This window comes from Setaria italica, chromosome III (assembly GCF_000263155.2).
Source record: "Setaria italica strain Yugu1 chromosome III, Setaria_italica_v2.0, whole genome shotgun sequence".
Taxonomy (NCBI): domain Eukaryota; kingdom Viridiplantae; phylum Streptophyta; class Magnoliopsida; order Poales; family Poaceae; genus Setaria; species Setaria italica.
Genome location: NC_028452.1, coordinates 15,837,325 through 15,852,065, shown reverse-complemented (window position 1 = coordinate 15,852,065; position 14,741 = coordinate 15,837,325). Strand labels below are relative to the sequence as shown.

At 53.7% G+C, this 14,741-nt stretch overlaps 1 protein-coding gene across 1 annotated transcript; it reads left to right on the top strand.

Moving 5' to 3' along the window:
* Positions 1-1,937: 1,937 nt before the first annotated feature.
* Positions 1,938-4,413, top strand: LOC101777679 (U-box domain-containing protein 16). The gene has a single exon (XM_004961697.3). It carries the CDS (start codon positions 2,180-2,182, stop codon positions 4,199-4,201), a length of 2,022 nt encoding a protein of 673 aa, XP_004961754.1. The 5' UTR covers positions 1,938-2,179; the 3' UTR covers positions 4,202-4,413.
* The last annotated feature ends 10,328 nt before the right edge of the window (positions 4,414-14,741 follow it).

Here is a 14,741-nt window from a genome sequence, read left to right as displayed (position 1 = left end):
CTCAGTACTCACGGACCGACGGACGACGTGCCGATCGATCGCTAACTACATACAGGGAAGTCCACGAAACCAACCCGTCGGCCGGCCGCACTCCTCTCCTCTAGAAGACAACGAAACCCGCGGAGATTCACCCTGGGCGTCACGCAACGTGCGCCCGCGCCACGGGAAACTGTCCCGATCCCGATTGCGGCGCCGCGCCGTCACGGCCGCCTCGGCCACGCGCGGGCCTGTAGAGGCAAAGGCAAAGGTCGCCCGCGCACGCGGGGGGAGGGAGACGCGGCCGTCGCTTTTCTCTGGGGCGTCGGGCCGGGGGATAGGGGGAAGGCTCCGGACGGCGTTGGCTCCACGTCGACGGGCCGGCGCGCCTGTCGTGCCGAGGACGCGGGCGCCCGGCTGCTTTCCCGCTGTCTTTCCCCGGCCGTCCACGCGAACCCGTGCTAGCTGGAGATTTGCCGGCCTCCACTCGGCCACTCGCTCGCTCGCTCACTCGCCGGCCGGCCGGCCGATGGAGTCAGCGGCCAGTCAAGATTTCCCGCGGCTGCCACATGGCATCTCACCACGCCTCAGGCTCGCGTGTCAAACGCAACGTGGATTTGTTATTGTTAAATCGGGACGTGTGGCTCCGGGAACGGACACCGGGTCTAATTGCGCTTATTTTTTTCTTAAGTAGGAAAGGGTAATCAGTATTCTGTTGCGTGTGTAGCCGGACCGGCCGGCCTGGCACGCCGGTAACTTGCAAAACCTGCCTACTCGTTTGGTGTACTGTAACTTTATTTCGGCCGTCAAATGGTTCTTTACCGCCGAAGGTTTGACCACTGCTCGGGATCCGGCGCCGCGGCAGCGGCCGGTCGCGTAGTTTATTTTCGCCGGAGGCGCACGGCGGGCTGACGAGCAGCCAGCGCTGGCGTCCGGCGCACGTACGTGGTGGAGGATCCGGCACGGGCAAGCTGTTAATTTTGGCCAGCGATCTCTGACGATGTGAATGCACCCCGTACGCTTGCCATACGCCGCTCTGGCCTCCCTATGTTGGCTTTGCGTACTATCAGCTAGTACCCGTGTATTTTCTGTTTTGGGTAGCTACAGCGAACGCTAGCTGGGTATAGCAGCGTAGGAGCACTTGTCTAATGTTTAGGGCTTGATTCGGTATTTGTTTCTGTCCTGCTACAGTTTGTTGTTGGGTGTTCGTTCTCCATCACTCACTGCCATGTGCCATCACACCAGAGGATAGCATCGCATGGTATTCAGCCATTGGGTGCAATGCAACGTGGATTTCGTGCACAAGCTCTGCCATTGGATACAAAATGTCAACTCCATGTCACGATCGGCCTGGATGCGAATGAAAAGAGGGAAAGAACACGTGCACCAACTCGACAATGAACAAACCCCCTTCTTGCAAGAGCCGGTCCCGTTGGGTTTCCATACTGGGAATGAGCGGCTGCGCACGGACTGGGTGTGCCGAAGACAGAATCTGCAGGAAACTGTCCTCGCCCGATCGAGGGATAGGCACGGACCGTGTCCTTCGTCGCCGCGCAGCATGCAAATGCAAGCACAACACAAACTTGGAAGCTTTCCATTTCTTACATTTCTTATCCCGGCCTGCAACGAGACCATGGAAGCGATCCTATCAACAAACCAGTTACTACCAGTTACCACCAACCCCTCTCTTCTCAACTGCCAGACCCAAGCCGGGTCACCAAGGATCCCAGCCCATCCGTCCGTCCATCGACCTCGATCAGCGGTCAGCGTTTTTTCCTTTTGGAAAAGCCCGAACGGTCACACCAGTTGACAACATCTCCTTCAAACCATCTCGCCTCGAAAACAATAGAAGAGCGGCAGCAATAGAAAACACGCACATGCCACGACATGGGTGACCATCACATCTCATCCCGGGCCACAAAAGTCAGGAGGATTCCGCCCGATTTCCCCCCTTCAATCCCAGCTCGCGCACAACTCAACGCGCCTACCGACCGGCCCCCACGCCGGCCACCCGTATATATGCCGACCCACCACCCCGCCTCCCTCTCCGTGTCCTTCCTTCTCTTCTCATCTCAAGTTCTCAACTCAACTCACTTGTTCATCCAATCCATTCGTGTTTGTTCACCGCCTGCTCTTCGGATTCAAATTGGAGTTGGATTGCAACGCTACAGCCTAGTACAGACATCTTACAGCGACAGCAGCAATGGCTAGCAGCGCGACGATCGACGCGTGGCCGTCGTCGCCCTACTCCTCGTCGGCGCCCGACGGGGAGGTGCTGCGCTCCCTGCACCGCCTGGCGCGGGACCTGTCGGCGGCCGAGGCGCCGGCGCCGTTCCTGAGGCCGATTTTCGCGTCGGTGGCCAGGCGGGCGCGGCTGCTCGCCGCCGTCTTCGACGACCTGCTGCTGAGCGGCGCGGCCGCGGAGCCGCTCCTGCTGCTGCCGCGCTCGGCGTCGCTCTGCCTCAGGGAGGTGCTCCTGGTGCTGCAGCGGTTCAAGGCGCTGGTGGCGGACTGCGCCGCGCGGAGCCGCATGCGGCTGCTGCTGCAGTCGGACGAGGTGGCCTCGCGGGCGCGGGAGCTGCAGCAGGACCTCGCAACGCTGCTCGACCTGCTCCCCGTGGCGGACCTCGGGCTCGCCGACGACGTGGCGGACCTCCTCGCGCTCGCGTCGCGGCAGTGCCGCCGCGTGGCGGCCGCGGAGCTGGAGCTCAAGGCGGGCGTGCTCGCGCTCATCCAGGAGGTGGAGCGGGAGATCGTGCCCGAGCGGGAGAGGCTGGAGGGCATCCTGGAGGAGGTGGGCATCAACGACCCCGCCAGCTGCAGCGACGAGATCGAGACCCTGGAGCGGGAGATCGGCGAACGCGTCGCCGAGAGGTGGACGTCGTCGATGATCGCGCTCGTCGGCCTCCTCCGGTACGCCAAGTGCGTCCTCTTCAGCGCCGCCACGCCGCGGCCCGCGGACTTTAAGGTGGATCTCGACGACGACGACGGCGCCGAGCCCCCGTCGCCGCCGCTGGACTTCCGGTGCCCCGTCTCCCTCGAGCTGATGAGCGACCCCGTCGTGGCTTCCAGCGGCCAGACGTACGACCGCGACTCCATCGCGCGGTGGTTCGGCTCCGGCAAGTCTACGTGCCCAAAGACAGGGCAGGTGCTGACGAATCTGGAGCTCGTGCCCAACAAAGCGCTCAAGAACTTGATAGCGCGGTGGTGCCGGGAGAACGGCATCGCTGTGGAGGTCAGCGAGGCTGGGAAGGCCGATCCGGCGCCGGTGGTGGCCGCGAACAAGGCCGCGCTGAAGGCGGCGCGCATGACCGCGTCGTTTCTGGTGAAGAAGCTGTCGGCGTCGTTCTCCCCTGAGTCGACCAAGCGCGTGGTGCACGAGATCCGGCAGCTGGCCAAGTCCGGGTCCGACAACCGCGCGTTCATCGGGGAGGCAGGCGCCGCCGCGCTCCTCGTGCCACTGCTCCGCTCCGAGGACTCGGCGCTCCAGCTCCACGCCGTGACGGCGCTGCTCAACCTCTCCATCCTGGAGGCCAACAAGAAGCGCATCATGCACGCGGAGGGCGCCGTGGACGCGCTGTGCCACGTCATGTGCTCCGGCGCGTCGTGGCGCGCCAAGGAGAACGCCGCGGCCACCGTGCTCAGCCTGGCGACCATCCACACGTACCGCCGCCGGCTGGGCCGGAACCCGCGCGTCGTCGACAGCGTCGTGCAGCTCGCGCGCACGGGGCCATCCAGCACCAAGAAGGACGCGCTCGCGGCGCTGCTGTCGCTGTCCGGCGAGCGGGAGAACATCGGGAGGCTCGTGGAGGCCGGCGCCGCGGAGGCGGCGGTGGCTGCGATTGGCGAGGCCGAGGCCGCCGCGGCGGTGCTGGCGTCGCTGGCCAAGCGCGGTGGCGCGGAGGCGATCGTGGGCATCGACGGCGCCGTGGCGCGCCTCGTGGCCGAGATGCGGCGCGGCACGGAGTGGTCGAGGGAGTGCGCGGCGGCCGCGCTGGTGCTGCTGTGCCGGCGCTCTGGCGCCAAGGCGGCGGCGCAGGTGATGGCGGTCGCAGGCGTGGAGTGGGCCATCTGGGAGCTGCTGGGCACCGGCACCGACCGCGCGCGCCGCAAGGCCGCGTCGCTCGGCAGGGCGTGCAGGCGGTGGGCGGCCGCCGGCGCGGAGCAGAGCACCACCGTGTGCCCCACCTCCGGCGCCGCGCCGGCGCTCACGATGGCGTCGTGAATACACGATTCGTAGCAGAAACAACATTTTTTTTCACCACGATTCTTGTACAAAATTTGTTCCTGGTCATTGAGGCCTTCCACGATTCTTTGGCCCGTACTGCGGGCAGTGAGTAATTGATCAACTGTAAATACAAGACGCTCTTGTTCTCTTTTTTCATCAAATATTGTCTCGAGAAATAAAGAGAAAGAAACAAATAACAATGTTCACTACTTGTTCCGTGACTTCATGTCCCCTGTTCTGATGTTGCTATTCAGATCGCATCTTCCTAGCGAGCACAATTAACTAGGAGTATTGTCATTTGTGCTCCAACTTTTTGTACGAACGCAACACGGTGCGTTTGGTTTCCTTTACTTATTTTTAGCACATGTCACATCGAATGTTTAGATACTAATTAGGAGTATTAAACGTAGACTATTTACAAAACACGGCGAGACGAATCTATTAAGCCTAATTAATTCATCATTAGCAAATGTTTACTGTAGCAACACATTGTCAAATCATGGACTAATTAAGCTTAATAGATTCGTCTCACCTTTTAGCCTCCACTTATATAATGGATTTGGTAAATAGTCTACGTTTAATACTCCTAATTAGTATCTAAATATTTGATGTGATGGGTGCTAAAAATAAGCAGGAGGAACCAGACACAATCCCCTCCCCAATCATTTGAGTGCAGCCAGGCTGACAGTCTCCGTGGCCGGCGCCAGACTGCCAGCGCCGGTGCCGGGGACAGAACTGCCAGCCACAGCCGTCCGTTCGTGTGAGGAAGAGAACGAAGTGGGGAGGGCACGGTACCGAACGGAATCTGTGGCCCGGCTGGAAATGCTTGGCGAGGGAGGCTACGGGCGCAGACCCAGCTCGCGTTCGCCGGCTTTTGAGCAGAAAGGCCGCCGCTTTGCGTCCCTGCCAGCCACCATGCACCCTCATCCTACTCATTTCTTCGCCGCGTTGCGTGGCTTGACGCCATCCTTGCCGTTCCCTTTGAGAAAAGCAAAGATACCCTTCCTTAAATTCTTCTTTTCTCCTTTCTGAACCAAAAGATACTCCTTTGATGTTGTATTCTAAAAGGTGTGGCTGCCCATATGTCTGCTGAATTTTTCGTTCGAGATCCAGGCGCTGGCCGAGCTGCGTGGCCTGTCAGCCTGTGCGTCTGAGTTTCCTTCGACGGAAGCGCTGCCCGTGTGCTTACGCGTTCGATAGCTACAACTTGCTTTGGTGGCTCACTACGTAACCGGTGGTGCGAAGCGAAGCGCGTACGCGTTGAGTTGACGAAGGTAGCTTCCGTTTGCACGCAAGCCGTGGCCGGATGTTCACACATGGCGTTCCCGTCCAGACTTCTCGAGTTCCTCCGGCGTACGTCGTATCGATTTGCCACCTCGTCTGTATCCAGTAATTGCAGTATTGGTTATTCAGAAGACTTTGATATTTATAAGCATAGACACAGAGAAGTCAAGCTGCAACTGCTGTGCGAAAACTTGTGTAACCCCGTGACCAAGTTGGACCAAATGCCATGCACAAGACATGATAGCTCTAAAATAATCTTAAATGGGAAATGGAGAGTGGGATGAACCAACTTAAATAGCTAGTTTTAGTTCTAGGAAGCACTTCAACATTGAGTTAACCATTTTACGTGAAGTGAGGACGAAAATATAAACAGATTATAATGCAGGTGTGGTCCACTTTTTAGGAATCACTTTCAACATTGAGTTAACCTTTTTATACGAAGTGAGAACGAAAAGGTAAGCAGATTGCAGTGCAGGTGTGATCCACTTAACGTACAGGCATCCTATCATGTTTCCCATCGCGTCTCATGGCGGCGCGTTCGTGTTGAACTCTGCAGGCAAGGTTGGCAAGTGGCCTTCTCTACGCACAGTGTGTTTTCTGTTCCAAAGCTGAGAGAGGAGCGGGTGTTTAGTGATCCGAATGTTTAAGTGAGTTCAGCTATTTCCAGAGAAAGGACGGACGGAACAAAAAGCTGAGTGGACAGTGGACACATATCGCCACAACAATGGCGACCGATTCCTTCATTCTCTCTCCTCGCATCACGAACAGGTTGTGGATTATTATCTCGATTCAGTTGACCAGATTGAGAGTGACGCCTACATGCATGTAAAACGTGTTCATTTGGCTTTTTCTTTGCTTATTTGGAACCCAGGACACCACATGAGATGAAAAAAACGGGGAAAAGTAGCACTTGCTCTGCCACGTCGAGTCGTCGTTTAAAGTTGGCTGACATGCTATATCAGGAGGATCTCGAATGCAGACACGTTGTATTCTGAAACTGTTCATTTTCTCCGTCTACAAAATTAGAATAGAAGATGAAATATGCTTTTAGAACAATAAAAGTGGAGCGATTTTTGCTGTCACGATCAGAATCAATCATGCCTGTGCGCATTATACTTTATCTATGCATATTATATGTTTTTTTATGTCGAATTCAGATCCTCGACCATCCACATCCACGTGCACCACATGACTGACGTATAGAAATCAAAGCTTAGAGATGCAGCCATGCAGGTAAATGATGATCATTGGCCGGCTTCCAACAGTTTCACCCCTCCCCTGCTGGGAGTAGTAGCATCGTCGCCAACGAAGTACCAAGAACACGGTGGGACAAAGGGCAGAGGGGTAATTGGGCTTGCAAGCAGGCCCAGGGGCTCAGTTTGATTTGAAACGCAAAAGGCTCATGTTCTCGGACTATTCATCTTCCGGAAGATTTTTTCTCACTCACACTGTTGGATCTCACAAACTCTGACACACATTACCCAACCCCCTGCCTCCTCCACTCCCACGCGCCGCCCCTGCCTCCTCCACTCCCGCCGCCGGCTGTCACGCGCCCCTCCCACCGCCGGCCGTCGCCTCGCCCTTACCCCCCCTCCCCCAAACTACTACCGCCCCTTGCAGCCTAGCCCCACCACGGCGCGCGCCCTTTTGTCGGAGAAGAAGGTTCCGAAAAATATTGGGTTCAACTTTAAAAAAATGTTGGTTGAATTTCGTTGAAAAAATGTTGGTTTAACTTTTCTTTCAAAAATGTTGGTTCAACTTTTGTCAAAAAAAACTTTTCAAAAATAAATGTTGATTCAACTTTTTTCTTAAAAAATATCAATTCAACATTTCTTAAAAAATATTGATTCAACATTTCTCATCTAACATTTTTACATCCCCGTGCTGGTTCACCTAAGGCTCCAACAGAACGGGATAATTAGCTAGCTAGCACCATGCAATAGTTATAGCTAATGCTCTTGTACACCTTCCGGGCCCTGTTTGGCATGGCTCCAACTCCGGGTGGAGCTGCTCCACTCCAGAACTCCATATGGAGCCAGCTCTGCTCCAAAACTCCAGAACTAAAATGGGATGTTTGGCTAGATGGGTGCTCTCAGCTCCAAAAAAGATCGATTTCAGTGTGGATAGCCATTGTTGCCCCCCAATTAAGACCCACTTGTTATCCTCTCTATCCCATCTTCTTCTTCCCCTTTCAATATGCCAACGGGTTGTGTGTATTTTACATCCATCCATCCCCTTTCAATATCCCAACATATGCTGTAAATGAATGGATGAACATGGTCAGGAGGAGTGAAACTCAAAAGACTTTTGCAAATGTTTCCCTTGGTCTGTCAAAATCTTCCACTTTCAATATGCCAACAAGCGGCAGGGTGGGCAGCGGGGCTGGGCGGCGAGCGACGGGACAGGCGGCGGGGTGGGCGGCGAGCGGCGGGACAGGCGGCGGGGTGGGCGGTGAGCAGCAAGACGGGCGGCGGGGCTGGGCAGCGGGCGGCGGGTGGGCGGCGACGGGGGCGGCACGGGGCGGCGGGGCAGCTTGGGCGGCGACGGGCGGCACGGGGCGGCGGGGCAGCTTGGGCGGCGACGGGCGGCGGGGCAGCTTGGGCGGCGACGGGCGGCGGCAGGCGGCACCGGGTGGCGACGGGCGCGACACGGGGCGGCGACGGGCGACGGGCGCGACGTGGGGCGACGACGGGTGACGGGCGGCGACGGGCGCGGTACTAGGCGGCGACGGGCGCGGTGCTAGGCGGCGACGGGCGGCGGGCGGCGACGGGCGACGACGGGGGCGGCGCGGGGCGGCGACGGGCGGCGGGGCAGCTTGGGCGGCAACAGGCGCGGCAACGGGCGGCGGGCGGCGGGCGGCAACGAGCGACGACGGGCGACGGGCGCACGCGGGGCGGCGACGGGCGACGGGAGCGACATGGGGCGGCGACGGGCGCGGTGCTGGGTGGCGACGGGCGGTGGGCGGCGACGGGCGGTGGGCGGCGACGGGCGCGGCGCTGGGCGGCGACGGTGACGGGGGCTGGGCGGCGACTGGCCTTGACGACGGGGAACAATAGAATAGAACGAAACGTTTTTTTTCCATAGCCAGTGGCATTGGTGGGTAATTATCCACCAACTCCACGAGGAGGTTCAAAAGAGAGGTTTCTGGAGCAGCAAAAGAGGTGCTCCAAAACTCCACCTCCATTTGCACTACAGCTCCATGGAGTTGGCAACTCCATGGAGTTTTGGAGTTGGGGTATTTGGCTGAATTTTTTGATGGAGTTGCTGAAGTTTAGGAGTGGAGCCGTGCCAAACAGGGCCATAGATAGGGAAAAAAAAACTAGCCTGAATCGGCAGGAGGAAGGGACTTTGTATTGTAGCCCAACTGGTCGTCGGCCTATACTCACTCTTTTGGCCCAGAACTTGTGGCACGTACTCTTTTGGCCCAGAACATATAAAGTTCAGAAGCTAAAAAACGAGTGGCATCAGCCCCGTCGTAAGTCCGTCCACAAGTTCTGGGCCAAAACATATACAAAACTTAGCCCAAAAATGAGGCAACAGCCCCGTAAGTCCGTCCACATGCTCTCGCTGGTGCCTCCGATCGATTCGAGCGCAATTGTCCCGAAAGCGATCACGACCTAACTTCATTGTACCATGACATATTCACGCTACGACTCGCACTGTTCAGATCGGATCGCCGCCGAGGATTCCGCGTGTCCGGTCCTTTTCTAGCAGGAGTATCGGCCAGGCGTCGTTACCATGCAGCATGCACCGAAAGCACCAGCACACGTTACACACTTCAGCTACACCGTGCTACGATTAATGCAGAGGACAAAGGCATGCCAAGAATCTTTTAGTTGTTGCCTAACCTACACTAGCTAGAGCTTCAAACTGCTGTGGCCAGAAACCGGAAACGGAGCCGCCTCTCGTGAAAAGAGATTGGTGCCGATTACCAAGAAAGAGGCGAAGTCCTTATCACCCATGGATCGAGGTGTAGCCAAATCAGCACGCAGCCCCGTTTTCTTAGCTAGGGCCTCGCACACTTGCGTGTGCACGCTTGGACCTAGCGGCAAGTCATGGCACGGCATGCACGCACTCTCACTACTTATAAAGCGATTTGTAGGGGCGAGGGACTGGTGAAATTGCCACCCATACCTACAAAATAGGATCGTTATTATAGCATACGGCCCGCTCCTGGAAAACTATTTGCAAGGGTAGGTCACGAGACGACCCGCCCTTGGAAATGGGGGCGATTTCCAAGGGCGGGCGATGGGGTGACCCGACCCTGGAAATCACAATTTGCAGGGGCAGGTAATTCCATCACCTGCTTCTGGAAATAGCCTCCATTTCCAGAGGCGGGTGATGACGTGGCCCGCCTCTAAAAATAGGTACAATTCTTAATTCATGAATGCGCCATGGGCATCCTCAGGAGAACACTTGGCATAGTGCCTCACTGTCTTCCTAAATGTGACTATGGCAGGAAACAAGCTCACAAAAATATAAACCGTAGCTCACAAAAATAAGTATCATATATAAACTAACATATAAGTCATGTCACAACTCAACATAACCATAACCAAATGATAGATCCTACACAACAGATAAGACATGTCACATTATATATGAAGGTCATAGATCACAACTCAACATAACCAAATGATAAATTCCACACAACAGAAACAAAACCGAGATTCATTGCAAATAACACTACTATACTATCCATTTCTTCACTTAGCATTAGCTACTCTTGAGACAAAGATCCCAAGCATGACACCTACAATCAAGGTCACAACAGCAGTAATGGCAGCCATGTTGCATCCACCCCCAACAGTCTTGTTTTTCTTGGCCACAACAACCTTGTTTTTCTTCCCCAGAAGATGCTTCAACTCTCCCACTTCCAACTTTAGTTCATTAACATGTCCTTTCATTTCTCCACACTGGATCTTCAATTCACACATCTCCATCTTCAGATCACAATTTACCAGCTTTATCTGATTTATCTCATTCAACAAACCAGTGCTTGCCGATGGCTGAGGAGGCTGAAATCCAGCACTTGACTGAGTTGCTGTTGTTCCTGGAGCAGTACCATCCAATTGATAGTTTGGAGGCACCAAATAGGGAAAATTTTCCTTCAAATGGTTCAAATACTGAGGTTCAAACCAGTATTGGTCACATGTTCTAGGATCTCCCTACATCAATAACACAAATGCAAGTCAACCATATGGTTCCAACACGGTTGATTCCATGATGTTATTGTTGCAATCTTACGTTAATGTTGTTGGGGCACTTATAAAAGATGTAGCCCCCATTGCTCCTGAGCCAAATCACCCTGATTTCGCACTTATGGCAGTCGATGAGGGGGAGTGGCACGAACTGGTTGCAGCTTCGTACCAACGATAGGCAGCTGCTCGACATGACCTTCACTTGCTTGTTCTCAACAGATGTCGAGTAGCTAGAGGACGACGAGAAGGTCGACAGCTTGCCTTGCCTCCCTTCTCCTCCTCCGCGGTGGCGGAAGCTGTGGCGGCGTGGCTGCGGCAGTGGAGGTGTCGTGGGGAGGTGCTGTGGCAGTGGAGCCTGCGGGGGAGGGGAGCGACACCGGAGCGAGAGCGGAGGGAGGGGCCGGGAAAATTTTGGCAGCACGACGGCATCCCGCGGGCTTCTCCAAAAATTTAGCTAAGTACTCGTGGGCTCCACCATATATAGGGTGGCATTAGCAGGGGTGGGTGACGCCATCACCTGCCTTGAATACTATTTCCAGGGGCAGGTGACTCCATCACCCGCACCTAGAAATCATTTCTTCATTTTTGTTTTTGTTCTAAAATGTATTTTGGAGCTATTAAATGATCTCAAATGCAAAAGTTATCAACTGTAAAGTTTAATGTCTCGTTGAGCTCTATAATTTTGATATAAAGTTTGCATTCATCCGAGATAAAATGAAAACGTTTGTATTAAAAAAATACATCCACTAAACACATTCACATGTACTCATACATATACTCATACATTCACATATACTTATACATTAATATTTAGTCACACATATGATGAATGAATAACTAAATGTGAATGTATGAGTATATGTGTGAGTACATGTGAATGTGTTTAGTGGATGTATTTTTTTAATTAAAATTTTCATTTCATATCGGATGAATACAAACTTTATAATAAAATTGTAGAGCTCAACGAGACATTAAACTTTGCAGTTGACAATTTTTGCATTTGAGATCATTTAATAGCTCCAAAATAAATTTTAGAAGAAAAACAAAAATGGAGAAAAGATTTCCAGGTGCGGGTGATGGCATCACCCTTAATGGGAAGGGGGACGAAGGGACCCGAGGTGACATCATCCTCCCCGGCTAAATGGCTGCTTACATATAGAGGCGCACACGGGAACAAGGCTAAAGTTTTCTAGAGCCCGCTCGCCGCCGTTAGGCTACCAAAATTTCTCCAACCCTCCCACCCCCACTCCGGCGCCCCTCCCCTTCCCCGCCATCTCTGCCGCCACGACGCCTCCACCATCGGGCCGCAGCGCCTCGCCTCCAGCCCTTCTCCCGCGGCACCTCCTTTTGGCGGGCCGCCGCCGCGGCGCCCTCCCCGCGGCCTCTCCTCCTCGCGCTGGTCGCCTCCCGTTGTGGTGTGTCCCCTTCCGCCAGCCGTTGCCACGGTGCCTCCCCTCACCGCGCCGGGCGCCTCCCGTCCCCTTCCACGGCCCGCCGTCGCAGCACCCTCCCCGCGGCCTCTCCTCCCCGTGCCGGCTGCCTCTCGTCGCGGCGTGTCCCCTCCCGTCCCCTTCCATGGGCAGCCGCCACGGTGCCCTCCCTGCAACGCCTGCCATCACGGCGCCTCCACCGCCGGGGCCGGGCCTTCCTCGCCGCGCTGCCACCGTGGCATCCTAGCTTCCCGCGGCGCCTCCCCTCCCCGCGCCGCTCCACCGCCGGTCGAGCCCTCCTCTTCGCGCGCGCCGCCTCCATCCAGTACGCCGTCACTTTTCTTTAATTTTCTTTTCTTTGTATTTTTCATTTTGTATTTAGTGGACCTGCAAATTGTGAAATTATAAAATTGGTAAATTTATAAATTGCACTTAGTGAATTGCGAAATTATATTTAGTGAATTGTGAAAAATGTGAACTTGTGAAATTGTACTTAGTGCATTGTGAAATTGTACTTAGTAAAATTGATAAATTGTTAAATAGTGATTTTTTCCTTTGAATTTAATTTTTTTCATTGTGAATTGTGAAATTGTGAATGTCAATTCAATTTTAAATTTTGAAATGTGAATTCTCAATAGGGATGCATGAGAAATAGTAAATACAAACTCCATATTTAATTCTTTATATATTTGTCATCATTTAATTATATGTAGAACTCGTAAATGGGTTCCTCACCATTTATACACCAAAGGGATGCATCGAACGAAGGTGATGTGTCCCAAAATGAAATGGACTAAATTGCATCCCAGATGCTGACATGGGAGGACGAAGCAAACATTGGTGTAGGATCTGGGGATGAAGATAATGACGGATCGGAGATAGAAGCAGGGGCGTGGGTAGAGGGTGTGTGGCAAGATCCTCTAGATCCACACCCCTTGCCTCTGAGAGAAGGCCGTTCAACAGTGGATTTTGATCCAGATTACAATCCGAATCCAAGGGAGGTAATGCCGAATATAATTTCCGCCCAATATTTATTGCATATTTTCATGTACTAAGTGCAATGACTTTAATTTGCTTAACCTTATGATTCGTGCAGATGGCTCCCACTGAAAGGAGTAAATGCCGCCACCGACCCCCTAGCCCCCAGAAGAACTTGAAGACAGTGGCAGCTCAGCTCCCGAAGCTGAAACTACAACCTCTGGGAGTCAAAGTAAAAAAAGACGGGGCGAGCGAGGAAGAAACCAATACCTTGAAGGCAAATGGAGAGTCAATGTTGTCAGCCTAGTAGGAGAGTGCATAGAGGCTCCGATGGTGCGTTCAAAGTTTCGGAACGCAATAGGAGCAATAATAAGAACAAAGGAGATTTTGGATCCCTCGATCTCTGATTGGCTATTGGTTCCTGAGGGGAGGAAAGAAGCAATGTGGAAACTTTTGAAACAAACATTTATTTTGCCTAGATTAGAAGAACTCAGGAAGCAGCTTGGTGAAGTTTTCCACCGATGGAGGGGTGAGCTGAATCACAAGTATGTCAAAAAGGGCCTAAGCCCTTTAATGAATAAGGGAGCATCACACCATCCTAATGGGATATTTCGTAAGGCAAAAGACCTCTCCGGAAGCTTTAGCCCTAAGCCAGAGGAATATAGAACTTGCGCTGAGCAACATAGATAAAGTTCACCTTGAGCCGGGAGGGTACCGAGGGAAGATCGACAAGTGCCGCAGGATAGGGAGGCAGCAATAGCCGCAGGGCAACCTGACCCTTTTGAAGGCTTGGATGAACATGGCTGGCAGTGGCTTGCAGCAAGGAAGCCTACAATAGTAGATGGTAAACCTACATTTTCAACAGTCGAAACCAATCAGATGGCAGAAAAGATATACGATTTTTCCGAGCGTCAGAGGAAAGGAGAGTCCGTACCAAATAGGGATAAAGATGTGCTCAGTTCGGCCCTTGGGACGAAAGAGCATGGAGGCCGCGTCAGAGGGGTTTCCTCGAAGTTGAGCATCAAGGATGGGTTTGAGAGGGATAGGGCTAGCTACAAGAGCCACTCCCGTTACAAGGAGGATCTAAGAGAGGCAGCAGAGAAAGCACTACAAACTAGGTTTAAAACTAGGTTTAAGGACTTTTTGCTGGCAACACTTGCGGAGCATAAACAAGCGGTGATGCCAATATACAGATGCCGATGGTCATGATGTCACATCCGCTATTGGGCCAAGCGAATACACTAGTTTATGCTTCAAGCAGCGTTGGCTCTACGATAGCACAACCATATCCGATAGATTCTATATGCATTAATACTCCTTGCTCGTTGCACATTTCGGTTGGTAGAGCTGGCAAGACAAAGGAGGTTGCCAAGGGCCTTGCGATTCCAGTTGACTGTTTGTTTGAGGGAAAACCTATCCCGCGCTATTATGCATGCGTAACAGTGCTTGAAATTAATTCAAACTATGGTGATCACGAGATAGACATTCCCACTGCGGAAGGTGTCCATTGCCTTGGACAAAGTGTCGGCAATACCATACTGAGGCATAAACGAGATATCATACTATCTTCGGTTCCTTCTGAGCATGCACTAGTGGACTCGACACCTCTAGGTCCAGCATCACCGGCTGCAGCATCAGAAGAAC

Bases quoted from the DNA above. Each gene is read 5' to 3' on its own strand.
- LOC101777679 (XM_004961697.3), top strand. From the start codon at position 2,180: ATGGCTAGCAGCGCGACGATCGACGCGTGGCCGTCGTCGCCCTACTCC.